Raw genomic sequence first — 25,127 nt, 5'->3', positions numbered from 1 at the left:
TATGTTCAAAAAGCCAACGTTTCACTACAATGATAATCATGTCATTGTTAAAAAAGAATAATTATAATATGTCCCTTATTGATGCGACCTTGGTTAACCAGCATACTGAACGAACTGCCCCATTACCCTAAATATTCAAGTCTAGACCTCAGTGGGTCTCCTTATGCTTCCAATCAACAACAACCATTAGTGTTTGCATGATAGACCACCTACTGTTATTCATTTAGTAGCATTATATGCACTGTATCACTTCAGGAACATGTTTAATTTCATTTATTTTTCTTTCTTAGTTTTTGACCGATAAAAGCCACCCATTGTCTTTACTTAGATACGGCTCAACTACTTCTACTTTTTATCAATTTGTAGGTTGTTCCGACTAGAAGCAGGTAAAGCTCTTTCTCATTTGAACTGGTGGAATCTCAGAAAACAAAGAGGACTGTAAGGCAGGAAACAGTTTATGTTGTTTTTACAATGTCTTGCCAAGTACTTCTTAACACACTTTTTAGAAGGTTGAATATAGGATTTCCTCCTAGTTTAGTTCAAAATCACAGAAAAAAACTACAAAAATGCACTCAGGGCAAACACTGCCAACAGAAATAAATATTAGAACAACTTAGCATTTTTAAATAAGTGGAGTTAAGTTCAACAGTTGTGGCCGTCTCAGTGCTTGTTGATGTAGGGCCGGCCTCTCTCCCTGGCGGGGGAGCTGTACTGGAAGAAGTTTTTTGCTCCGTCAGCCTCCAGGCAGGAGAAGAACCGCCCGTCCCCACCGGGGGCCACGGAGAGGAACTGTGGGCTCCTCTGGGGAGTTCCCTGCCGAGCCACGCCTGCGCCACACACATGGGGGTTGACGGATGTTTCTCATTGTTATGTCGGTTTGAAATTCCTTTACATTGACAATCGGCTCCTACTGTTTTTTCCTTAATGACCACTTCTCCACAAAACACCTACAGCTGTGTTTCCCTTTGTCTTTCCTTTTAACATCATTCTCTCTCTGCTTCCTTCCTCTTGTCATCGTCAGTTCTGATGTGACAACTGATTTAATAAAAGCAAGATTTTCCTGACAAACTCATTGATTCGGTGAGAAATGATTATTTCCTTGTGGATTCATCCGTGTTTGCCATTTACACTAGCAAATGTAGGAAACGGTTAACTTTACAGCTTGTTGGTGTCATCCTATTATCTGTGTTGTCCGACTACTGTCGACATTTTTCATCTTTCACCATTTCTGCCTGTTCAATCTCTGAAATGAATAGCTGATTATCAACATGGCTGGCAAATCATTTCCGACAATAAGTTGGTGCCAATATTGTTGTTAACATTGGAATTGTATATTAATTCAAGTATTTTATAATTAAATACTTGATAACATTGATGGAAAGCCAGTGTCTTAATGTTTTTCCCAATTTAAAAAAAACAATAACCGTGGAAGTGGGAGAAGTGTGACGAAAGCAAAACACTTTTAAATGTTGAGTATATGGAAGGACAACATTTGTGGCCTGATTGTTTGTAAACTCCTACAAACCATACCCACCTCTTACTGCAAAACCTCAATTTATCTACTGAACAAATAGATTACGACTTAACCTAAAACGTTAACATACATCTCAAGCTCTTACCGATGTTATAGTCGTTCCGTCCTGGTTGTGGCAGCATGTCTCTGTCCCCCGCACCCACCACCATGTTACGCAGCCTCAGAGAGTCGTACAGCCCCTGCAGTTTCTGGTACTGCCTGTTTCTCTCCATCAGCCTCTCAGAAACCTCGCTGTACTTCCTTTTATACTCCTCCATCACCTGAAAGAACAACATGTTTATGATTGACAGTCATATTAAGGTCAATTTCAACTTCATTTGTGTTGCTATAAATCTACACTTGAGTTTATGAAAGGTGGTTTACTTTTTTCAGGGAAGCGATTTCCCCCCTCATGCCGGAGAGCTCCACCTCTCTGCTTTGGTTCTGCTGAGTCACCACTTTATCCATCTGCTTCAGCTGGGCCTCCGCTCGAGACAAACTGTACTCTTGAAACATGCGCTCCTGATGGACCTGCTTACAAAGACAAGGGAATTACAAGACAACCAGACTGGTAACAAACTACATTACAAGCCTCACAATTACAGTGATGTTCCCATACATACAAACAGGATTATATTTGACCTGATAGCTCCAGAAGGCCAGAGCTCGGGCGCTGATGTCCAGAATCACATCTGGTCGCAGGCCTGCCAGCACCATGGCTTTGTACTCCTCAGATGGCGACAGCTCTGTCCTCACAATGTCCAGCTTCCCTGACAGCGCAGAGGAGCAGGCCGGGCAGATGGCGGGGGAGCGGCTGAACTCACCGGACCCGTGCTGATCACAGAAGACATGCGAGCAAGCTGTGACCCAGGCAAAGCCGCTCAGCTTGGTGCGACACTTTGGGAAGTTACACAGGAGCGTGTCATCGCAGAAAGACATGGCCCCGACTGTGAGAAGAACAGTAACATGTCATTAATAGAGCTCAAAGCAATAGGCAAGTCATTAACGGAAAGTTCTATCAAGCAATGACATACAATTGATTTGAAAAGACCTTAACAATATCCAGGTAAAGCAAGTAAAAAAAGAATGCAATGCTATATCAGGTCTAAAGCTATGTGAGGGGGTTAACACACACTCTTGGGTATTATATTGAATGATTCAAGAACCAATTTGATAACAGAATAATCAGGTAGGGTAACAAAGTTAAGTGAACATTGAATGACTTTTGCTATTTCATGCATTTTTGGGGGTTTTCCTTTCTGATCATTAGGCTTAGGGACATCTCTTAGGACATAGGAGTTTGGACACTTAACACTTAAAACACTGTTTACACCTTTGTGTAAAATATATGTAATATTTAGTCCATGTTTATTGTTAGAACATTTTCCTCCAAGTTTTACTTTGGACAACTTATCTATTTCAAATTATCAATGAGAAAATGGGTTACTACAAGCAAATGAAATAATATATTCCCCAAAACCTTGCTGCGTAATGGAGTAGGCCTATGTAGCAATGTAGCTTAGCTTAATTAGCTAGCTTAATGTTACGTCAACTGCCATTACATGTTAGCATTAGCATGATAGCAGGTAATTTGATATGCTCAGTTAGTTAACAGCTATCTCCGCGTTTTGTTTAACCGCTGGTTTTAAAGAGAACTACTTTGACATCTTAAAGTATATATTGATAAACTTGTACGGACACTTTAAAGGCGAATTTAAGTACATTTCGGGAGATTAGCTACAAACCTACCAGTTAGCTCTTCACTCGGCAGGTGACGCTAAATGAATACTGTATTCTGATTGGCTGATTACCATTCAGACTCTCAACTGTAAAATCTCGACATATTCACTTTATGCGGAGATTTTAAAATATGTAAATAGGTAACTTTTGCTTATGAGTGGTGCAAGTACCTAAGAACATTTAATCAAAACAATATATAGTATCCTTAAATGTGCCAATCTCCATAATGAGTAGCCTACTTTTACTTTTGAAACTTTAAGTAGCCATATTTAGATGCCAATACTTTATACTTTTACTTGAATAACATTTTGAATAGAGGTTATTTCATTAACAGAGTATTCCTACGCCTTGGTACTTATACTTTTACTTAAGTACAAGATACGAGTACTTATTCCACCTCTGGTTATGATTTCATACAACTTGGGCTATGCACTTCAATTAGCATTTGTATTCTCTGGCTATTTACTTTTACTGCATGTGAATTTGGACTTTACTTTCAGGTTATTTTCCAAGTGATGATGAAATTGGATGAAGTGAGATATTTTAATGAACACTCCAAACAGCAAACCCTATATAAACATGTAACTTCACCCCCCAAATCAAATAACGCCCTTCTTACAGCCTCTGAGTGGATATATGTATAATCTGAGACACCTACTTAAATATGGCCCCCCTTCTCCTCCACCTCCTCCCACTTTTCTCTCTCTCCCTCTTTTATCCAATTCTCCACGTGGTACAGGAGTAAAGGCGGGGGGTGAAAGAGGGGCATTGTGCTGTGCAGCAGTGGATCCGGGGGTTCATAGTGAGAGAGGGGAGATGCTCACTCAACTGTGTCCAGCACGCCATTGTCAAATATTCCCATCTATTCTCTGCCTTTTAAATAGAGCTCCAGTGTAAGATGCTTTTTCTGGGGGGGTGGGTGGGAGGGGGGGGGGGGGGGGGGTATTATACGCTTGGTGATAACACACGAAATACATGCATGTGGAATGGCTGTGTGGCCCCACTTGCACACAACTCAGTGCGCTGTTGTTGATAATTGGCCCTATGGAAATCAAAGGGTAGAAATATCGCATGTTCACTCCTCATCCGGCTTAATAAGACGAGTGGGAAAACGGATTTTTGACTGTTGGAAACCACCTGCAAGTCAAATTATGGCTTGTCTATTTATCCACCTTGCTGAAATTATTAATGTGTCTGCAGTACCCCTAAACAGATGTTTCCTGATGGAAATGTCACCTGTTACTTCTTTAGACATGTTATTGCATCTTAATTAGACCCACAATGATTTATTTTCTTCCTGGCATTATTTAAACATTTATCTTAGTCAAATAGATAATTCTAACGCCAATTTACATTTGTGTTCAAGCCATCCAACGGCTTTGACACCTAATTGTCATGTTTTATTGAAAGTTTATAGCTGCTGCGTGAGTGTGTAAAGAAAAATAAAGCTGGGGAGAATGAGAAAGAGAGAAGCAGGGAGGCTGTGTGTTACACGCCATTGAAATGCAAATATCATTGAAGAACAAGGAGTGGTTCTGTGTGTGTTTGTGAGTGTGTATGGCGTGTGTGTGTGTGTGCGTGTGTGTGTGAGTGTGTGTGTTCCCTGTATGTGCATGCAGCGGGGCAGCAGTGGGAGAGGAGGGGCGCAAATTGGACAAGTTTTTTGGGGGAGAAGAGACTTTAGGAAACAGCCACACACACGCACTCACGGCAGCTTCATATGGCACGGTGCAGACCTGCGGATTTCCAAATATCTATTGCTACCTTTTTTTAGATTTTTCCAAAAAGCATACGTTCTTTTATCACTTTTAAGTAAGCTTACATATTCCTTTAACATTTCCTTTTTTATTCCGGGGCTTTCGGGATGTGCGCAACTCTTGAACTTTAAATGCTTGGATGGTTTCAGGAGCGCTTCCGAGTGCGCAAAAACGTGCCTACTACCATTCAACAAACTGATGCCCCCCTCTCCCTCTGAGTCGCAGTGAATCATGTCACGCCGGAAGCAGAAGCGACCCCAGCATCTAGTTAACTCGGATCCGGGGGGCCCAAGGCTGCTATCTCACGGTGAGTACACATCTTTACGAGTGTGCATGCGTTTTTGTCTTGAATTTCATGAAAGAGTGCAACAAGCTTGCAAACAAATGGTGCTCAACAATGCATGCGGAATTAACTCAAGTCCTACAACAAAACGGAAAACTTAACCGAAGCAAAAGTTTGTGTTTCGACGCACATAAATTGTGTGCGCTGTTTGGGCTACTGTGCGCTTTTGTCATTGATCGACGTGATTTTCACACGTTTATTTATGCATGGACACATTCCAACAAACGCACCTGATTGAACAAACCAAAAAGTTGAAGATCTAAGTTTGTCAACTAAAGAAACCCCTCCTGTTCAGCCATTCACTGTAATGGGCCCCACTAAATGGGGGCCTTAGGCACACAATAAACGTGTCCCTGTGAAATGAATAGAGCAGGATTAACTAACATACATCTGTGGCCATTTTCATTTGCTGTTGGTCCTCTAGGAAACCAACAGGCTGCTCAGCGCTGACTGCTGGAGGTCTTTGATTAGTATAGAGCACCCTCTTATTTGTTAACAATAAAGTGCATGGGTGGGGGGAAGGGAAGCCAGTGTTTTTGGTAAAGATTAATCTTCCACCCATCTATTCTCTTCATCCATGCCTTTCTCTCTTATGCACCCCTGTTCCCCCATTTTCCACCTTCTCAATACTTCCCTCCCCTTTCTTTATCCCTCTTTCTCGCCCCCCAACCCTATTGACTGTATACTCCTACACAGTTGGGGGGGGGGGGCTCAGATGGATGAGAAAAAAAGATTCAGAGGGGAAAGAGAGATTGCTCTCGCACTTGTTCTGTTTTACAATGGGTAATATCTTCCAGTGCATGCACTTTAGACTCTGCAGGTAAACTTCCTCCAAAGAAAGTTTATCTGGTAGTTATTGTATGTTTCCCGCAGGTTGAGGTTTGTTTAGAAGTCACAGAGGAGGAATTTCACTTAGGTACAGTCTTTCATTCCATCACTATATCACTCCAGGAGGGAATAGTTAGTTTGTCTCTCCATTGTTGTTACCCTCCCCCTTCTTTTTCTTTTACTCTTTCTCACTCTGTGCTCAAGATTCTGAAAGAATTTGACCCCCGAGCAGCACAGGTCAGATTAGTTGACCAATCAGAGTGTCTGGACAGTGCCCAGAACCCTTAGCTTGGCCTGACCCTTGACCTCTACTGTGACGTAAGGGGGGAAGGGTGAATAGGGAGATGAAAGACGTAACTGCTGTAGGGAGGGGGTGGGTTAAGAGGGGTTATGGGTTGTCTTGGTGATGCCCATTGTCCTGTAAAATGTGTTGCCATAGCAGCAAGGTGGTCTGTAAGCTTTTTTGTGTGTGCAAGATGTTTGAGGAGTTTTGCTCCAGAGAGCACAGATTGAGACAAGACATTACAAAGACTCATAGACTTCAGAGTTTCTTCTTCCACTTGTTTATTTGCTTGTTCAAGGCCATTTCCTAGCAGGCATTTATTTTGAAGTCGTAACCTGATCTTTTGGTATGCACACACATTTGCAAACTAAACTTGTAAACAATATGTAGAATCAATGAAATAAACAGACTGTAACTGGACCAGGACGTTTTAATTAATTGACATACCTTAATGTTTGGTCTGATATTGGAGACACACTAATGCCTGCAAATAAACAAACAAAATGGAATCAAAAGTTTAAAAAATATATTTTTCTGTCAATCCTCAGATGATCACCTGGGCATGAAGTCACCATCAACATCTCTTGGCTCAGAAGGTACCTCATCAGGGTCCTCCTCCTCATCCCCCACCTCTCACCAGGACTGCCAGCCGCCTTTGGCCCCTCGCCCATCCCCTGGTGGGCTCCACGCGCCCTCCTTGCCCAGCGAGAGCTCGCCTCCTCCCCACTGGCCCAGCCACATCGCCCCCTTCACCACCTCCCTCCCCAACACCCACTCTTCCCTCTCCCCAGACTTCCCGCACCCCTCGCTATCATCCCAGACTCACTCGCCTCCTCCCCTGGGTCAAACCTCAGGTTCCCACAGCCTTCTTCACCAAGGACACTCCACTATGGCCTCCCCAACAATGGGCAGCTCGGCCACCACCACTACCTCGTCCTCCTCTTCCTCATCCTCTTCTTCTCAGTATGTGCTGCCTCGCCGCGACAGCTCCAGTCCAGGTCATCATCATCAGGCATCCACCTCTCCCGGGCAGCAGGGACAGATCCAGGTGTCACCCACCTTGGCGATACTCCTGGAAGAGCTGAGGGTTTTACAGCAGCGGCAAATCCACCAGATGCAGATAACAGAGGAGATCTGTAGACACGTCCTGAGGCTGGGAGGTGCTGTCTTTGGTCATGATAATAACCAACAGGTTGGTGGTGCAGACAGCAACCATAAGTCCCTAGGACCTGCATCTTTATCCCCAACACACCCCTCCACTGCCACGCCAGTAACCACAACCTCATCGCTTTTGACTGGCCTTCCATCTTCCCTCTTCCCACAGCCACCCGTCTCCAAATCAGGTGCTACACATGTCAATGGCAGCAGAGCTCTATCCTCCTCTACCTCGTCCTCCATGAGCCCCTCTGTTGCCTCACTACACCCTATGTCCTTGTCACTGGGCCTACCACCGCGCTACCTCCATGAGAAGTCATCCAACACCTCCTCGTTTGGCCATAGCAATGGTCTCAGTTTCCCCACCCCTCCCCTTCCTACCGCCAGTCATTCCCAGGATCTCCAGCCCAGCTCCTCCCTTGGCTCTTCCTCCTTAGCAGGACGCCCTCACCATGCGTGCCGTTTTTGTGGGAAGGTGTTGAGCAGCGACTCCTCACTCCAGATCCATCTGAGGTCTCACACAGGCGAAAGGCCCTACCAGTGCCCGGTGTGCTTGAGCCGTTTCACAACCAGAGGGAACCTGAAAGCCCATTTCTTGCGCCACAGAGAGCAGAACCCAGAGCTGTCACTTTCTCTGCTGCCCCCGGCACTGTGCGAGCCAACGCCTCCCGCTCCCAGCCCAATCCAGAGAAGGAGAAAACGGCGTGCCGATGACGACGAGCATTTCAACGCTGTGAAAGGAAGCATTCCCGGGATGACGGAGAACATGGCACTAGGGTTCCTGTCTGGTGCGTCCTCTCGGCCACCGCCTTCCTCTTTACCGCTGCCCCCGTCAGTGGACATGGCGTTGCTGTCTACAGCCCATTCACTGCTTCAGCTGAACAGAGCCTCGGCTGCAGCGGCTGCCAGCGTGTCCGGCACTGGTCTGCCTCCTTCCTCTACATCCTCGTCTTCCTCCTCCGCCATGGGCAGCCAGTTCAAAGGAGTAAAGCAGCAGCGATTTGATGAAAACACACCTCCTCACTCTGCCCTCCATACTGCTTCCCCATACTCCCAACTGGCCCACCTTCCTAAGATTCTCTTCCCTGACGGCACCTCCTCTCACCACCTTGCACTTCTACGACCCCCAGGCCACTCATCTGCCGCCCACCTCACTTCTCCCCATCAGCTACCCTTCCCCTTTCCACCTTTCCCCAAACCATCAACCTCCTCTTCATCTTCTACCACCACCTCTACCCTGACCTCAGACACCTCCAAGTTGCAACGGTTGGTGCAGAAGCTTGAAAAGCAGCCACAGCGAGGTGCCTCTTCTTCCTCACTATCAGCTGCTGATGCTCATGGGGACACATACGGCCATGACCTGTCCACCACCTCCAGTGCCTATCGCAGGGAAATGTTGGCTGCTCTCGGCCTGAGCCCAAGTGCTACTGGACTTATGACCAGCCAGGGAGTCTTAGGTTCTGGCAATACAACTACGATGACTACTCACTCTCTGCCCACCGCTCAGGCTGCTAATCAGTGTGCTGTTTGCCTGCGTGTCCTCAGCTGCCCCAGGGCTCTGCGCTTGCATCAGGCCACACATCTGGGAGAGCGCCCCTTCCCTTGTAAGCAGTGCGGTCGTTCCTTCTCCACAAAGGGCAGCCTTAGAGCCCACCTTGCCACGCATCGCGCAAGACCGGCCAACTCCCGTGCCTTGAACTCCTGCCCATTGTGCCCACGCAAGTTCACCAATGCCTTGGTACTTCAGCACCATATCCGCTTGCACCTGGGTGGACAAATACCACCTGATGAAGATATGCCTCTCGAAGACGGAGAAACAGCTGCTGTTTTTGATGAGCGGGAGAATGACTCCCCATCTAAAGCCCCACAACTCCTTCCTCTGGCCCTGACAACAAGCTTCAAGTCTCCAATTGATGCTCTCACCTCAGGGTCGACTTTTAAGAAATCCACAGCTGCTGACGCCACATCTGTGAAGACGGAAGAATTGGAGAGCTCTGCATCAAGTGTTAGCCCACCCGTGACCCGTAATCCCCCCTCAGTGGGAGCAGAGGACCCCCTGCGTCTGGGAGACAACGCCCCAGCTGATGGTAACCCAATCAACGGCTCCATGCACTCTGAAGAGGAGACCCAGGCTGACCTGGTCAGCACCAGCCCTTTCAAAGCACCCTTAGCTAGCTCTCATTCAGCTGTAATGAATGGAGACGCAGAGGCAGATGACACCCCTTTATCTCTGTGCGTTTCAAAGCCTGGAGCAAACAATAATACGCTGCAATCCGTGGTTAATAACGATGAAGCTTGCTCCACAGACAAACCCACTACAAGTCCTGATTCCAACCCCAAAACCCCAGCTGCAAATCCCTCACCTGCACTCACCCCACCTGCCAGCCCCAAAGCTATCCCTAAGGCTGAAGAGGCCTGTGGCAATGACCCACAGGAGGCTCAAGAGAGTGATGCTTCCCAAAGCAAAGGCAAGAGTGAGACCACGACAACAAAAGAGCCTTTGCCGGCGCTGGACTCAGAGTCGGAGAAGGATGCTCCAATGGAGGAGAGTAAAGACAGGCACGAAAAGCCTTCAGAGGACCAAGAGCCCTCCGTCCCAGCCCAGCTTCCTCGCTCTGACAAACCCTACAGCTGCTCCCAGTGCGGGAAGGCCTACGCCAGTCGCAGTGGGCTTAAGGTAAGGGTTGACTAACTTAGATCAAAAGATAATGATTTTGAGTTTGTAAACATTTTTAAGGGGTAATGCATTTTTTGTCAGGTTAAGATTTCCTCCACTGTGACTAAATAACTAATATGTTGTGTCTTCCATCAACAGGGTCATATGAAAACTCATCCTGGAGCATCAACCCCCGTCAAGGCTCAAACCAATGACACTGACATTGCGGAGGATTGCAGCTCAAATTCAGCCAATAAGAGCCCGGAAGAGCAAGAAGAAAATCAGGGATTGGCTAAATCACCTGAGAAGGAGGACAGCACAGATACTAAAGCGATCGGTGTTGTTCCGGTCGAGCCTATGGACACTACTGTGTAGAGTTAGAATCACTGAGCGGCTGCAGTCAGTCTTTAAAAGGGTCCTGACAAAGGAATGTATTTTTTTTTTTTTAATAGGACGACCTTTGTTTTTGTAGACATTAATTCTAATTCATGTTTACCTTTTGTAATAGGCAGATAGATGAAGTTGTAGTTTTGCAAGACATTTGTGAATGTAGTATTTTAGCTATGTTATTTTTGTATTTCAAAGACCACAGTGAGGCCTTATCTTACACACTTCACAGAATTGTCACAATGAGAATTATTTGTTTGCGCTTTCGTTTGCTGACACCTTTTTCGGCACATACTGTATAAGCTGATTTGAAGAAGAGGGACGATCCAGCATTTTACAAGATGAACTCCATACCAAAATAGGCCAGTTTAGTAATGGCCAATGTCTGTAAATATGAGCGGTGGTTACATTTTATGCCTTTTTATCTGACTTGTTTCTTAATGCCATGCTGCTAAAAGCATGTTTCTGATGTGCTGAGTTGCACTGAGAGTTGCACTGTGTCCTGTGCTTCCGAGACATCTTCTTAAACACATTAGCAATGATGATAACCATGATGATAATAATAATAATGGTGTGTTAGATGATTTTGTGGGAAGTCCTTGTACTTATTGCTGTAAAAGTTGCTTGCAACTTATTCAAACTGATGATTGTAAATGTTTTGTTGTTGTCGGTACCTCCCGGGTCAAACCGACAAATAGGATGAGCCCTGTCTGTTATAACTCCCCTCCCTTTATCTTTCTCCCCTCCATCCCCCCTGCTCCCCTCTCTCTCAAAGCACTTGAGAGTTTTCTGCGCCTGCAGATATTGTACTGCATTCCTGCTTCACCCAGTTTAGTATTCCTTGTAAACCCCTTTTTTGTAGCATTGACAAACTATGTTCCCATGACTCCCATGTGATGTATAAAAGATAAATAAAACAATGGCGATGTGAAGAGGAGACCGGTTTGTTGCTCGTCTGTGCTTTTCTGTATATGTTTTTGTTCTGGGTTCAGTTTAAGCCGTCTTTGTGAATTCATTTATCTGTTTAAGTATTCTGTTTGCATGACTCTTATTCTGTGTGCTGTTGGTCAGTTTTCGCTTGTTTGTTCCAGCTCTCGGTGTGTCTGGGGGGGGGGGTTCTTTGTCTGGGCTAGCTGTCTCCTAATTCTGCCTTTTTTGTCCTCAATGTCTTTTAATATGTTGCAGTTCCCCACTACTGTGTGTGTGTGTGTGTGTGTGTGTGTGTGTGTGTGTGTGTGTGTGTGTGTGAAAAGGATAATCAGAGCCTGTATGAGTGTGATTGAGGGTGCAGCTGTAGAGGCTGCCACCTCCCTCCCTCCCCTCTCTCTCTGTGTCATACGTTCTTTTATACGCACCCTCTTTCATTTTCTCTTTCATTTCTCTCCCTCACTCTTTCTGCTCACCCCTGTACTCCCCCCCTCCTCCCACCCCATGTAATGAGCTGACACACAGGAAGCTCTAATCCTCACACAATGCCACCCCTCTTCCCCCCAGAGTGACTGGGAGCGGGACAGGGGGCAACAGGGACCAACCTGGCCCAGCTGTCCCCAAAATGGCTGCCTTTAATCCCTCCCGTTTTTGAGCTCCTGAATCCATGACAACCCGTAACCAAGGAGAAGAATGCTCAGGGGCAGAGAGCGGGACAAAAGGAGTGAAAAGAGCCATGTGTGAGAAGTTTGTCCACATGCTTTCGTGGGCGACAAGGGACGTGTCTCAATCAAAAAAAGAAAGAAATTAAAATTAAAATTTGAATAGTTTTCAGTTTAAGAAAAGGAGCAGAGAGATGGAGGTGAAGACAGAAGTCAACAGGTGTGATGGGGACGGTCGGTCACATGTAACACATTATCAAACAGCTTTAATCGACATCAATCATCACTTTTAGAAGTCCTTAATTCTATATGCAGACATTTAAACTACAATTAAAGGAGAATCCTCATCTCAAAAAGTTATTTTCTTTTAAGTTGATTTCATTTGGGAAAGAACAAACATATCTTGCTGATCCGAAGTCGTATTTTAAAATGATTTGTGTTCCTGTTAAACAAGTTTATTAAGTTATATGATCTTAATAATTGTTTAACTTAACATGTAAACTCACTTGATAAAATTAAGTGGAACCTGCTGACAAAATACACTTAATACACTCAAAGTCATTGTTTTGTGAGTGTGTGAGAAGTTTGTCCACATGCTTTCAAAAAAGTAGTCTGAATAGTTTTCAGTTTAAGAAAAGATCAGAGAGATGGAGGTGAAGACAGAAGTCAACAGGTGTGATGGAGACGGTCGATCACACGTAACACGTTATCACTTATCAAAACGTTTGTTGATGTAATGTGCATATTTAACTTACAATTAAAGAAGAGTCAACATCTATGGGGAAGACAAACAGTTCTTTGGTCCCACATTGGCCGTTGATTAGCGTGGTTTTGGTCATTACAGCTGCCTTTCAACTGAAATGTGACAGAATCACGCAGTTCATGTTTTTAATTATATGCTTATTAAAACGTTTTTGTCACCCTATTTAAAAAGAACGACAAACAAAACAAAGAAACTTATGTTAAACCCTAATGGAAAGCACTAAGGCTCCCAATTTTGTATTTTGTAGCCAAATATAAACATTTAATAGATTGAACATCTCTATCAACACACTATAATAAATCTTCCCATGTTTGCCCATAAGTGGAGTTAGCTGTATTAACAATATAATAAATGCTAATACAGTAACACTTCACAGGTAAGTTATCCAATCCCTTTCTTTCTATAGCACATTTAAAAACAACAGAGTTGAACAAAGTGCTGTATAAAAACATAGCATAAATACATAAAAACAAATGTAAAACACGAGACAATGAAACCAGATCAGAAGCCACAGACTGAAAAACTCTCCTACAAAAAACAATACAAAACACTAGAACGATAAAAACCCAAATGTAAAAGCACAAGTGTCACCTGGCCTGCGAGGGAAAATAAGTGGGTTTTTAAACGAGATTTAAAAACAGGCAGAGTTGGAGCAAGTCTAACCTGGAGGGGCAATTCGTTCCATAACGTTGGAGCTGCAACCGCAAAGTTCATTCATTAAGCACTTCTCTTATAGCTAGATAATGTGTTATAAACCATTGATTACATGTTTGTATACTGCTTATAAATGCTTTCTGTGTCTGGAGACTTTTGTTTGTTTGTTATTTTACACTTTGTACAAGAATAGTTTAAACTTTCATTAACGTCCACTAAAAACCAAGAATAGATAACGATTCCTTTATGTAACTTCTACACTCTCTTGTTACGAGCTTTTAAAGGTCAGATAACTCACTGCTTTATAGTTTCTCTTTTGTTAACTGGACTTATAACTTCACACTGGACATTTGATATTTAAATGTAATTTAATATGCCATTCTTGGACACTAAATGTAAATAATATCCTACTTTTATATTGTGTGAGCTGTAATTTACCCCTTCAATAGTGTTTTATTTGTCATCTTTTATATTTTCACTGTTTTAGTTCTGTTTTATCTTCTATTCTGAGATGTTTATATTGTATAGTTGTTTAGTTTCTACTCTTTTGTATTTCTTATTATGTGTAACACTCTGTTTTACATGCTGCTGTTGCAACGAAAGGGGCGGTGGTGGCGAAGTCCATAGGGACTTGGCTTGGCAACTGGAAGGTCACCAGTTCAAGTCCCGGAAAGACCAAGTGCTACCGAGGTGTCCCTGAGCAAGGCACTGCTCCCCGGGCGCCGTACATAATGGCAGCCCACTGCTCCTAACACTAGGATGGGTCAAATGCAGAGAAACCGTTTAGTTACATCGTACCTGTACTGCGTAATGACAATAAGTTGAATCTTCAATCTTCAAAAAACAATCCCAATTTGTGAGTATTAAGTATCTTATAGTCATATCTGAGACAGTGATTCCATGTTCTTCAATATATTATAAATCCACAAGAGGGAGCTATTGTCTGTGAACGATTAATCAAACAAGTGGAACTGTTGATAGTCCATCTGCAATGATGGTATTCTCATTGTTTGATTTGAGGTCATTTACACTCGGATTTTCTTAAGTAGGCCTACAAATAGAAATATCATACATACTGATAAGTTAAAAAGTGTAACCTGCATCCACATTATACATTATATAACGCTCTGCATTGCCTCACAGTGATTCCCTCTGTAACATCCACCGACCAGTTCCGGCTCCACACTTGATAACACGTGTTTGATAAGATAATTTAATTAAAACCCCATCATTCTGTAACCACTCACTCAGGAGACACAATGCAAGGCCATTACTCTCCCCCTTGCTCCCTCCCCTCGGGTGACTCGTTTCCTCGATAGTAGAAGTACTTAAAAGGCACAAGTTCATGAGCAGAGGAACAGTTAGGAGTCAGGAAACAGCTGCGCAAAGACGCAAAGCAACACGACTGTAATAGAGAGGAAGAACCATGAGAGGGAAGTCCGGGGAGAAGAGGTGAAAGAAACAAGAACTCATTTGGAATCAAGAGGAAACACTGGGAGATAAAAACGTTTCTGGAGAAGGTGAGCCTCCCCAAAGACTGCTGCTTCTATTATCTCACTCTTCCTGATCATTCATGCTCACTAAGACACAGGTTTACAACGCCAGCCTGTGTATCATTTATGAACATGTCATGTCAGTGCACGTGTGCCTTGATGCCTTTATCACTGAAAGAAGTGGTCCTTGAAATCCAATAAGGCACAATTAGTTCTACATGTATATCATTTATTTATTCTTGCCCCATTATTTTTATATTTGTGATTTAAAAAAACGTTAAAAAGTTAAAAAGTCTTATCATATTTCCATTGCAAACTAGCTGTAGCTTTTGTGCATATGGCAATACATTGCATTTTGAGGTAGGCTTATTGTAGATTCATACTATAATTATTATTTCAAAAATGATGAAACAATTCAAAATAACTTTATTTACTGTTCCAAGTTAGACATCCTGTAACCAGATGATTCCTCCATGACATCCTTAAGATAATAAACGGTGCGTTTCAGTGCCTGTAAGAAGGGGCTGAAATATTTCCCTCCACACTTGAGTTGAGAGGATTTTCTGTATCCAGGATGTAACCTTGAGTAACTCATGAAGGACTATACACTTATCAGCGGCTTTTGGACCTTGCACTGTAAGAGCCTCGTCTCTGTGGCACGCGTTTGATCACATGCAGGACGACACAATCTACTGTCCTTCTCCTTCACAGTCACTGCTTGGTGAGCCCACGTGCTGCTGATCTGCTGCTGCTGCCTCAAGGTAACCCTTACCTTCACCTCACAACATGTCATTTTCTTTAATCCACATGTTCTTGGTTAAACTGGCAATAAATCTAACAAAATCTTTTTTAATGAGGTATTTTTGTGTTTTTGAGTTGAATTTTCCTACAGTCTTAGTCTTTGTTCTTGGTTGTTTGATCAGTCTCTATCTGGCTCTGCTCATCAACAAAATATCTTAACTAGAAATACACTTCTGGGTGATTTAAAGGTGGAATATCACCTTGGGTTTAAACGTTTTAGAAGGTAAGAAAATGTATAGATAGTCTTTAAACAGTTACATCCAAAACGTTCAAATAAATACAGGTAAGTTTCACCCATAAATCACCTAAAACAATCTTGTTTTCTTAAATGAAACATTTTGATTCAGCATATTGCCAATTTGTTTTAAAAACCTTACCGCTATCTTGGCCTTGAAGCAGCACGTCTTAATCCATTAATTTAGTGTTTGTACACTTGATTGTGGGTTTATTATCTCAGAGGGGCATTAACCATGTTTTTGTCTCATCATCAAACCCCATACATGCTGAGGATGATGAACTTTGGAAAACATGTGACCAGTTCTGCTGACACTCTCTAACCCTGCATGTGTGTGTGTGTGTGGACAGCTATGAGTCAAAATTGTTTTGTGTGTGTGTGTTGGTAATTCTTCCTCAGCTTGTATGGTTACTAATGAAGAGCTGGTGTTTTCAGGCATGTGGTGTGTTTGCTCCTCTCCTCTCTGTCAATACACTCAACCTTAAAAGGCCATTTGCTGTGCGGCCTAATGGCTCTCCAATCCACCAAACTGCCCCTAAATCCACCAGTGTCCACACTAATGTAGGATTTTGTTTTTTATGTTTGTTCTCACATTAGCGCTTTGGGCATGTAAATATGTTTTTGTTTGATTTGGACAGGATTGAAACAACACAAGTATTTGCTTTATGTGTGTCCTGAAAATCAGTCTCTATGGTGACAGCATCGCTGATATGACGTGTGTGTCCTCCACAGATGGAAGGAGATGACGATAGATAACCGCGTGGAACGTTGACCAGTCTTCAGTCACACATCAACGAGAAAAACTCTCAAATTGTGACTGAAATATTCCCATTTCTAACTTATATATTTAAAAACCACCAAAAACACGAACAATGGCGTCCTACAGCCCCACCCCAACGGAAGAGGAGAGCAATGGCAGCCCCCCGCCTGCAAAGAAAGGGGAGTCCATGAAGCTGAAGAAGGAGATCTCCCTCCTGAATGGGGTCTGCCTGATCGTGGGGAACATGATCGGCTCCGGGATCTTCGTCTCACCCAAGGGCGTCCTCATCCACAGCGCCTCCTACGGCCTCTCCCTGGTGGTGTGGACCGTCGGGGGGATTTTCTCCGTGTTCGGCGCCCTGTGCTATGCCGAGCTGGGGACCACCATCACCAAATCCGGGGCCTCCTACGCCTATATCCTGGAGGCCTTTGGGGGTTTCATGGCCTTCATCCGCCTGTGGACGTCGCTGCTGATCATAGAGCCCACCAGCCAGGCCGTCATAGCCATCACGTTCTCAAACTACATGGTGCAGCCCATCTTCCCCACCTGTATAGCTCCGTACCTGGCCAACAGGATGCTGGCTGCTGGTTGCATATGTAAGTACACATTTAGAGTGTGTGTGATAGTGAGAGAATGGAAAAGAAAGTCACCTATAATGGAAAATCCACTTTTTCATGTCTGTTATACATCAACATGTGTCCCCTCTGTATAAAGAGATTCTGGAAGTTTCAGGAACAAAGACCCCCTCTCTTTTTGTCCTGATCCATTTATATAAAAACCTGTCTGAAAATGAGCCGATTAGATTTTGGCCACTTTATGATGTCATAACGTTTTTTTGGGTTGTGCAACCATTAGCCAATCAGCAGGGAATTATGGGATGCTACAATGGGTGATCCGTTTGGTATTTGGAGCCAAACACTTCAGAGACATGTTTTGTATATATTCGAGACCTATGATATATTGTTGAACATTTGTATAATAGGGGATCTTTAAGAAAATGCCACAGTTTTGTAGACTAGAGAAGTGAAAAACGGTGACACCGCTGCTGCCGTCAGCACGTCTGCAGCAGAAAGGCTTACTGACAAAGGAAAGAGGAACTGAGCATCTCCTGAAACATATCCACCAAGTAGGAGGAGAAAATAAAAAAGCTATTTTACTCAATCTCAGATTACGAAATCCATGTCTAACACGTGAGGAGTCACAACGCTTTATTGGTATGGGAACAGCAAGACTGTCCTTTAAAGTACATCTTTGTGAAAGGATGTGCTGAGCTAACTTGGACACATTGACCCTGTGAAAGAGCAGAGCTGACAAATCAATCAAACTAACAAGAAATTCACAATGCTTCTCACCACGGCAACCAAACTCCATTTAAGAGGCGACGAAATACCAACGCTCAAGCAACCACACAAGAAGCCAGAGTTATAGCTTACAGACAAGCCCTGATCAAGATAAAAAATATACATATTGTGCTAGTTTGCAATAAATATTACTCATTCGTCCACCCACTCATTCATGCATGAAGACACACTTAAATACAGGAAGATACACTCTTGTGCCATGCTCCGATAAGCAGTTCCAGGAGGAGGAGAGGCTGATAGCTGTGAGGTAAAGTCCTGGAGGGAGACTCTGACCTGAGAGGCTAACGGCTACTGCCAGCTCAGCACAGGAGAGAGGCTTCAAAACTAAATACACTTCCTGTCAGATACAAATACAATACTGTAAACTGGAAATATAATTGTATCCTTTATTAGTTGCTTTTGGTCAAAGTTCATTGCAAATGGAATTTATTTCTTAGCTCTCGGCAGAACGTCTCATAAAAATGTAATTTAGCAGAAGTTGGTCTAAATGTATGGAAGCCAATTCATGCCAGGAAAAACTCAAAATAAGATGAAATGTTATGCATGACATTTTTTTGTAAATCCAAATAAATGTAAGCTTCTAGATAGTCAAAGTCAAAAATAACTAGTAGCAAGTTTTGATGTGCGCAATATTTTTAATTAAACCCCCATCATTTTATCTCACTCTCTTTAAGGCTTTATAATTATTAAGTCAAAATCTTGATTTACTATCTCATAATTTATACTAAGGTCAAACATTTTAAATCCTTTTCTTAAAGTCTTAATTTCTTTAATAATCATACCTTATAAAGCACACTTCTTGATTTAGTATTTCATAATCAGGATTGAATACTCCATAATATGGTTAATCATGATGTTTACTTAATATCACATACTTTTGACTCGTATACGCAATTTTCTTTTTTCTAATGGTTATTTACTTAGTACTACATTTTTATATTTTTTTTCAATGTGTGTTTTTGTGGAAATGGGCTTAACACATTTCAGAAACGACCCTCTTTCTCCACTTTTCAAACCACATGACAGAAATAAATGGCAACTTTTACGAACACATTTTAAAAAACAACTTTTTTGGTATATCAGCAGTAAGAAAACACATTATTCACTCGCTGAATGTACATTATACTCTCTTTTTCTCTACATCTGGACCGTATTTAACCTTCCTTACCCGATCTCACACCTCCCACCCTCCTAACCTTTCACTGTCAACACACCACGCCCCTACTTCTGTGTGGCAAAGTCTCCTTCTTTATTGTATTTGACCGGACCTCCTGCTGGGAAGGGGCTCGTTATGATCCTCTACCTGTCAAAGTGAAGATGATAGTGTTATGATTCGTCCCCTGGGGGGGGGAGTGATGTAATCCTAACGTCTTGAGCGATAAGTGAGTGGTAGCGCTCTGAAATTGCGAACTTGTAGGTGCAATGTGTCCACTCAGACAATTTGTGCCTCGTTTCTGAACTTGAAGGGATAACGTGCTGATAAGAGGCCTGAGAGAGATAAGTCACAGGAAGAAGCACGAAAACATGTTTCTCAAGAAGTTGCCAATAAGGAAAGAAGTAGCAGTTTTCCCTATCAGTCATTGAGTCAATCATGTTCAAAAATCTCCAGCCTCCAGCAGAACAATTCAAGATTTAGTAACCGACTTCCAACTGTAACTGTGTGTGTGTGTGTGTGTGTGTGTGTGTGTGTGTGTGTGTGTGTGTGTGTGTGTGGGGGGGGGGGGGGTTTCTGTGTGCTGCACTCAGCTGTTTCCTCGTCTGAAAAACAACAGGCCAATCTGCTTGAGTCAGCAGCAGCGTTTCCTTAAATCACACACGGAAACATGCCGGCACACACTCAGTTTACAGAGCAAATGTCACCCACTCGGAATATTAAATGATTAGTTTGTGTGTTTTATTTATCCATATTCATGCATGTATTTTGGTTTCTTTCACTTACCTCAGGTTTGCTGACCTTTGTGAACTGTGCCTATGTAAAGTGGGGCACCAGGGTCCAGGACTTCTTCACCTACGCCAAGGTCATCGCCCTCATCGCAGTCATCATCGCCGGCCTGACGAGGATCGGACAAGGTCAATAACTCATCTCGCACCCACCCATATCTTACCAAATGCTAGATAATAACTAGACTTACACAGGTGATTATTTCTGCTTCAAATGAAATGATTGTGTTTCCCAGGTCACACACAGAACTTCGAGGGGCTTTTCGATGACTCGTCTCAGGATGCAGGACACATCGCTCTGGCTCTGTACTCGGCTCTGTTCTCATACTCGGGATGGGACACCCTCAACTTTGTCACAGAGGAGATCAAGAACCCAGAGAGGTGAGGAGAGAATAGTACATGGGAAATAAAAGCAATCTTTAGTTTGGATCAAATTAGGCTTGATTCACGCTTTATAGACAGAATATTTTGTCAAAATGTAGCTGAAGATACGCCAAATTCAGGGAGCATCTTGCAAAGTTAAGTCTTTTTCAGTATGACATTGCTTCTAATTGAACTGTGGATTTTAAAAGCACATACAAAAAAGTATCTCTTACAATATAAAGCTTAACGCAATATTCTAATGGGCATCTACGTCTGGTGAGCTCTGGAAACTAAGAGAACAATTTGTAAAAAAAAAAGGGATTACGCCATTTCTGAAAAACTCATCACAGGAATTTCTATGGTATAAGACAGTTAAATACGAGTTAATGTGACAAATCTCTCAAAACCCCAAAGGCAAATGTGCTAGCCTCTCCAGATTTAACATGTTAACACATAAACACATAAATGTGTGATTTTATACCTGATGGTGTCTGGCTTTAAGAGAGAGGAACTCATGTTCACAGATATTGATGTTCTCCTTGATATCAGAATGCTGTACTTCCCCTAGGCATAGATAAGACAAATGTGATGATTTAGTTTGCAGTATTGTCTTCTGCTGATATATTACTAGTTTTAAAACAACCTTTCTGCAATCTGTGACCACTTAGTACAGTTAACTTCACAAGAGTATTCCTGTAAAGCCAAAGGAAACGCTTACTTTCCTTGCACAAAGGTTCACAGTTCCGCTCTGATGCTTCAGACAATAGGAAACAATCACATTGAGTGTGTGTGTGTGTGTGTGTGTTTGAGCCCTTTGGTGTGATTCACAGAGCCACACACTGATCAAATGAAGTAAGACTACACATGTGATTGGATCACAAGCCTCTCCCAGAGTTCCCAGGGAGATTAAGTGACAAACGGCCCCAATTTATCACAATCCCCGTCCGCCCCTCACCCACGGGTCGATCTGCTCTTGACCCTAAGGTGTCTAAAGCCTCTGTTTCTCATTTGTTTTGCTTCCCTCTGCTGGTTGTCTTGGTGAACTACAGGAATCTTCCACTGGCCATTGCTATCTCCATGCCCATCGTCACCGTCATCTACATCCTGACAAACGTGGCTTACTACGCCGTCCTGCCCATGAACGCAATCTTAGCCAGTGATGCTGTGGCTGTGGTAAGTTCATCTCTCTCTATACTTGCTGTACGCCAACGTAAATCTCCCCTTTGTGGGACGAATAAAAGGGACTCATTCTGATTACTTTGAGTCCATTAAGTGCATTAACACCATTCATTCTCTTGTTCCTAGACGTTTGCAGACCAGGTGTTTGGCGTCATGAACTGGACCATTCCCTTGGCGGTGGCTCTTTCCTGCTTCGGAGGACTCAACGCCTCCATCCTCGCTTCCTCCAGGTGAGGGAATTTGTTTTGTTGTAATTTCATCTCCGTGTTATCAGCACCTTACTCATTGTGTCCAACAGAATGGGTTAAACTTAAGCTGAAGATATGCCAAATCTAGAGAGCACCTTCAATATGAAGTCTTTTTTAGTATGACATTGCTGTGGACTTTGAAAGCACATCAAAATGTATATCTTAAAGTATGAAAAGCATAAATTACTTTGAACAGGAGGAATGATTACGATCACAACCACTGTTTTGATATTCTGAGGGCATCTAAGCTCTGGATATTATTCAATTAAGAGGAGCAACATCTTAAAGGGGAACTACACCCCTTTTCAAAACTTGTGCAGGGATTTCCTATTGTATAAAACAGTCGAAAAATATGAGTAGATTGGACAAATCTCTCCAAAAATCCACAAGCAAACAAAAAAATGTGTGACGTCATCCAGCATAAGGATATGAAGCAGCTCCAGACTCTTTACTTGATGACATCACAAGTGTCTTCTCTTGCTTCTGGCTTTAAGAGAGTAGCTCTACATCATCGTCCATTTTCTTTGTGTCTCTAAAGGCTGTTCTTCGTGGGCTCCAGAGAGGGCCACCTGCCCGACTACCTGTGCATGATCCACGTCCATCGCTACACCCCCATTCCTGCGCTGCTCTTCAACGTCAGTCAACCCTCATGGATCATTTCCTGTCCATCACATGACATCTGTTTTATTCCCCTGTTGCGTCCATCACAGTCTGACTGACGTTGTTTCTTGTTCCAGGGCGTCATGGCTCTGATATACTTGTGTGTGGAAGATGTCTTCAGGCTGATCAACTACTACAGCTTCAGCTACTGGTTCTTCGTTGGGCTGTCCATTTTGGGGCAACTGTATCTGCGCTGGAAGCAGCCGGACAGGAAGAGGCCGCTAAAGGTAAGAAACAGAACCAGTGATATCACCTGCAGCCTACATTACCCACAATACAACTCAACACACCAATTATTTTCATCTTCAAATGTGACATCACATATTCAGTTGTGCGTGTAACCAGATGTAAACTTGGTTGATTTTCCCGTTTAAAAGGAGTAATTCACCAACAAAAGGATTTATTTATCAATGACTCACCCTGGCTTACCTTAAAGTCATGAAGAAAACAATGTACAAAGAATCCAAAAGTGGTGAAAAGTCACAATTAATTGAAGTCAATGGTGGCCTAATTTAGCAACAACAAAACTACATCAAAACCTCTGTTAAAAAAAGTCTCATACAACTCTTGAACTATAATCCAAGTCTTATTTATCCTGTCGGACGCTCACTTCTTCCGCAAGTTGTTGATTCTGAAAAGAACTGTAAAGGACAAGAATGTCATCTCTTTTTTTTAATACCAACAATCCAAGGGCTACAAATGTATGGTATTGTATTTTACCTGCACTTGTAAAGCACCTTGTAACTGGTTGTGGAAGATGCTATAGAAGTCATGTTTATCCTACTAATTTCATCCATATTTGATGTTGTATCCCTCAACTCTATTTTCTCTTCGCCTCTCAGCTCAGTCTCATCTTCCCCATTGTTTTCTGCCTCCTCACCGTCTTCCTGGTGGTGGTGCCGCTCTACAGTGACACCATCAACTCTCTGATCGGCATCGGCATCGCCCTGTCGGGTATTCCAGTGTACTTCCTCTGCATCTACACTCCGGCCACGAAGAGGCCGCTGGCGCTACGGAGACTCATCGGTAAGAAAACTGCAGGATTAACACATTGCTTTACATTAAAACCACCATGCCATACTTTAAAACAGCGGGGGTCTTATGTAACCTCAGGGCCACTGACCAGTTTGATTCCTGTTGGATAATTGGCTCTAATGTCCAAGGAGGGAATTAAAAAGGATTAGGGTGCAAAAATAGATGTTCTTTGGCTGAAGGGTAATGAACATTTACCTGAGGAAGGAGAATAAGAGAAGCAGGACACAATATTGATCTTAACATAAAGAAAAATGATAGACCTTCCTTTACCAAAAATGGTGTGAGGGCATGATTTAAAAGAAAATATAACAAACTGTCTGAAACTATAGAAAATATCTGATTATTTATGCCAATTTCACCACAAACAAGACTCACAGTGATGCATCTAACTTGCTAAATGAAAGGGTGTATTTCTGAAAACTGCAGTGCACCCTGGGAAATGTTCCAGTCTAACTGTCTTTTAACCGAGTGCTAGACATGTTCAAGTTAGGTCGAGCTATTTCCTTAACATGATATCATAGCTGCTGCAGAGTGCTTTAACATTAATGATGTCAACTTAAAAGATGGCGTTAATGCTTACATCTGGATTTGGTGTATTGGTACATGAATAGATTGTTTAAACCTTCCTCTTGTCTTCATTTCTTTCAGCTAAATTCGGCGTGGTGATCCAGAAGGTGTGCTTCTCTGTTCTGACTGAAATGGACCACGAAGAGTAGACGTTTGGTTATCAACAGCCTGCCGGAGACTCGCAAAAACACAAATGTAGAACCTGAACGCATCGCGGCCAGCCGCCTCAAGGCCTCGAATGGACGAATAAACATTTGGGCTTGAGCTGGACCCAGCTCTCTGACCTGTCAATCATCCTGATGTTGCCCGGGTGACTGAAGGCCAGCATTTCACTCCAGCTGACTTCAGAGGGAACATTTGAATGCACTCCTGAATTAATCAACACCTCTTTATACGACAGAACTTGTCGAGATTTATTTAATTCACACGGCAAGGCCGGTATTTTGTGTAGTTTAAAAAAAAAAATTGACTGGAAGGTGGCAAATTATTATTGTAATAAATTGTGTGCTGCTGCATTGCTGACCGTAGGAACATCCTTGGTGTTATTTTTATTATAATTTGCACAAGCAGTAAAAGAGATGTATGTTCCCACGCTCACTTATGAGGGAGGAAAGGTTAATAATGTTTTATACGGTCAGCTGTGACGTCTAGTGAAGGGCTATTTTTACTAAAAATGTACTTTCTTGTGACTTAAACATGGTGTTTAAATGTAAGAGTTTGTGACAGTTGAGCTGCAAGTAAGTATTTATAATAAAATTACTTCTCAACAACAATCGACCAATGTCTTTGATTTCCAAGTATGTTTCTAGGGAAGTG

General features: G+C 42.9%; 3 protein-coding genes across 7 annotated transcripts; 2 read left to right on the top strand and 1 right to left on the bottom strand.

Annotated features, from left to right (window-relative positions):
- Window positions 1-437: 437 nt before the first annotated feature.
- On the bottom strand, window positions 438-16,842 carry LOC117539216 (E3 ubiquitin-protein ligase CCNB1IP1). Of its 3 annotated transcripts, none has more exons than XM_034205268.1 (5): window positions 16,340-16,842; window positions 2,156-2,460; window positions 1,898-2,044; window positions 1,620-1,794; window positions 438-827 (listed from the first exon to the last, which is right to left on the bottom strand). In XM_034205268.1, the coding sequence occupies exons 2-5, from the start codon at window positions 2,450-2,452 to the stop codon at window positions 661-663; spliced, it is 786 nt and encodes a 261-aa protein (XP_034061159.1). In that variant the 5' UTR covers window positions 2,453-2,460; window positions 16,340-16,842; the 3' UTR covers window positions 438-660. The 3 variants fall into 3 exon arrangements, with proteins under 3 accessions (XP_034061159.1, XP_034061158.1, XP_034061160.1); XM_034205267.1 differs by lacking the exon at window positions 16,340-16,842 and adding an exon at window positions 3,720-3,868; XM_034205269.1 differs by lacking the exon at window positions 16,340-16,842 and adding an exon at window positions 3,263-3,281.
- Window positions 4,906-11,601, top strand: si:ch211-212k18.5 (sal-like protein 2). 2 transcript variants are annotated; one of them, XM_034205260.1, is made up of 4 exons: window positions 4,911-5,065; window positions 5,160-5,317; window positions 7,013-10,296; window positions 10,435-11,601. In XM_034205260.1, the coding sequence occupies exons 2-4, from the start codon at window positions 5,242-5,244 to the stop codon at window positions 10,648-10,650; spliced, it is 3,576 nt and encodes a 1,191-aa protein (XP_034061151.1). In that variant the 5' UTR covers window positions 4,911-5,065; window positions 5,160-5,241; the 3' UTR covers window positions 10,651-11,601. The 2 variants fall into 2 exon arrangements, with proteins under 2 accessions (XP_034061150.1, XP_034061151.1); XM_034205259.1 differs by having other exon boundaries at window positions 4,906-5,317.
- Window positions 14,997-25,084, top strand: slc7a7 (solute carrier family 7 member 7). 2 transcript variants are annotated; one of them, XM_034205263.1, is made up of 11 exons: window positions 14,997-15,188; window positions 15,873-15,922; window positions 16,930-17,553; window positions 20,263-20,388; window positions 20,496-20,640; window positions 21,672-21,795; window positions 21,928-22,031; window positions 22,588-22,684; window positions 22,787-22,936; window positions 23,552-23,735; window positions 24,393-25,084. In XM_034205263.1, the coding sequence occupies exons 3-11, from the start codon at window positions 17,070-17,072 to the stop codon at window positions 24,458-24,460; spliced, it is 1,482 nt and encodes a 493-aa protein (XP_034061154.1). In that variant the 5' UTR covers window positions 14,997-15,188; window positions 15,873-15,922; window positions 16,930-17,069; the 3' UTR covers window positions 24,461-25,084. The 2 variants fall into 2 exon arrangements, with proteins under 2 accessions (XP_034061154.1, XP_034061155.1); XM_034205264.1 differs by lacking the exons at window positions 14,997-15,188; window positions 15,873-15,922 and adding an exon at window positions 16,740-16,758.
- Window positions 25,085-25,127: the final 43 nt, after the last annotated feature.

The sequence above is a fragment of the Gymnodraco acuticeps genome, unplaced genomic scaffold, assembly GCF_902827175.1.
Source record: "Gymnodraco acuticeps unplaced genomic scaffold, fGymAcu1.1, whole genome shotgun sequence".
In the NCBI taxonomy this organism is placed as follows: domain Eukaryota; kingdom Metazoa; phylum Chordata; class Actinopteri; order Perciformes; family Bathydraconidae; genus Gymnodraco; species Gymnodraco acuticeps.
The sequence above is the reverse complement of the archived record's forward strand: the minus strand, read 5'-3'. Positions and strand labels throughout refer to the sequence as shown.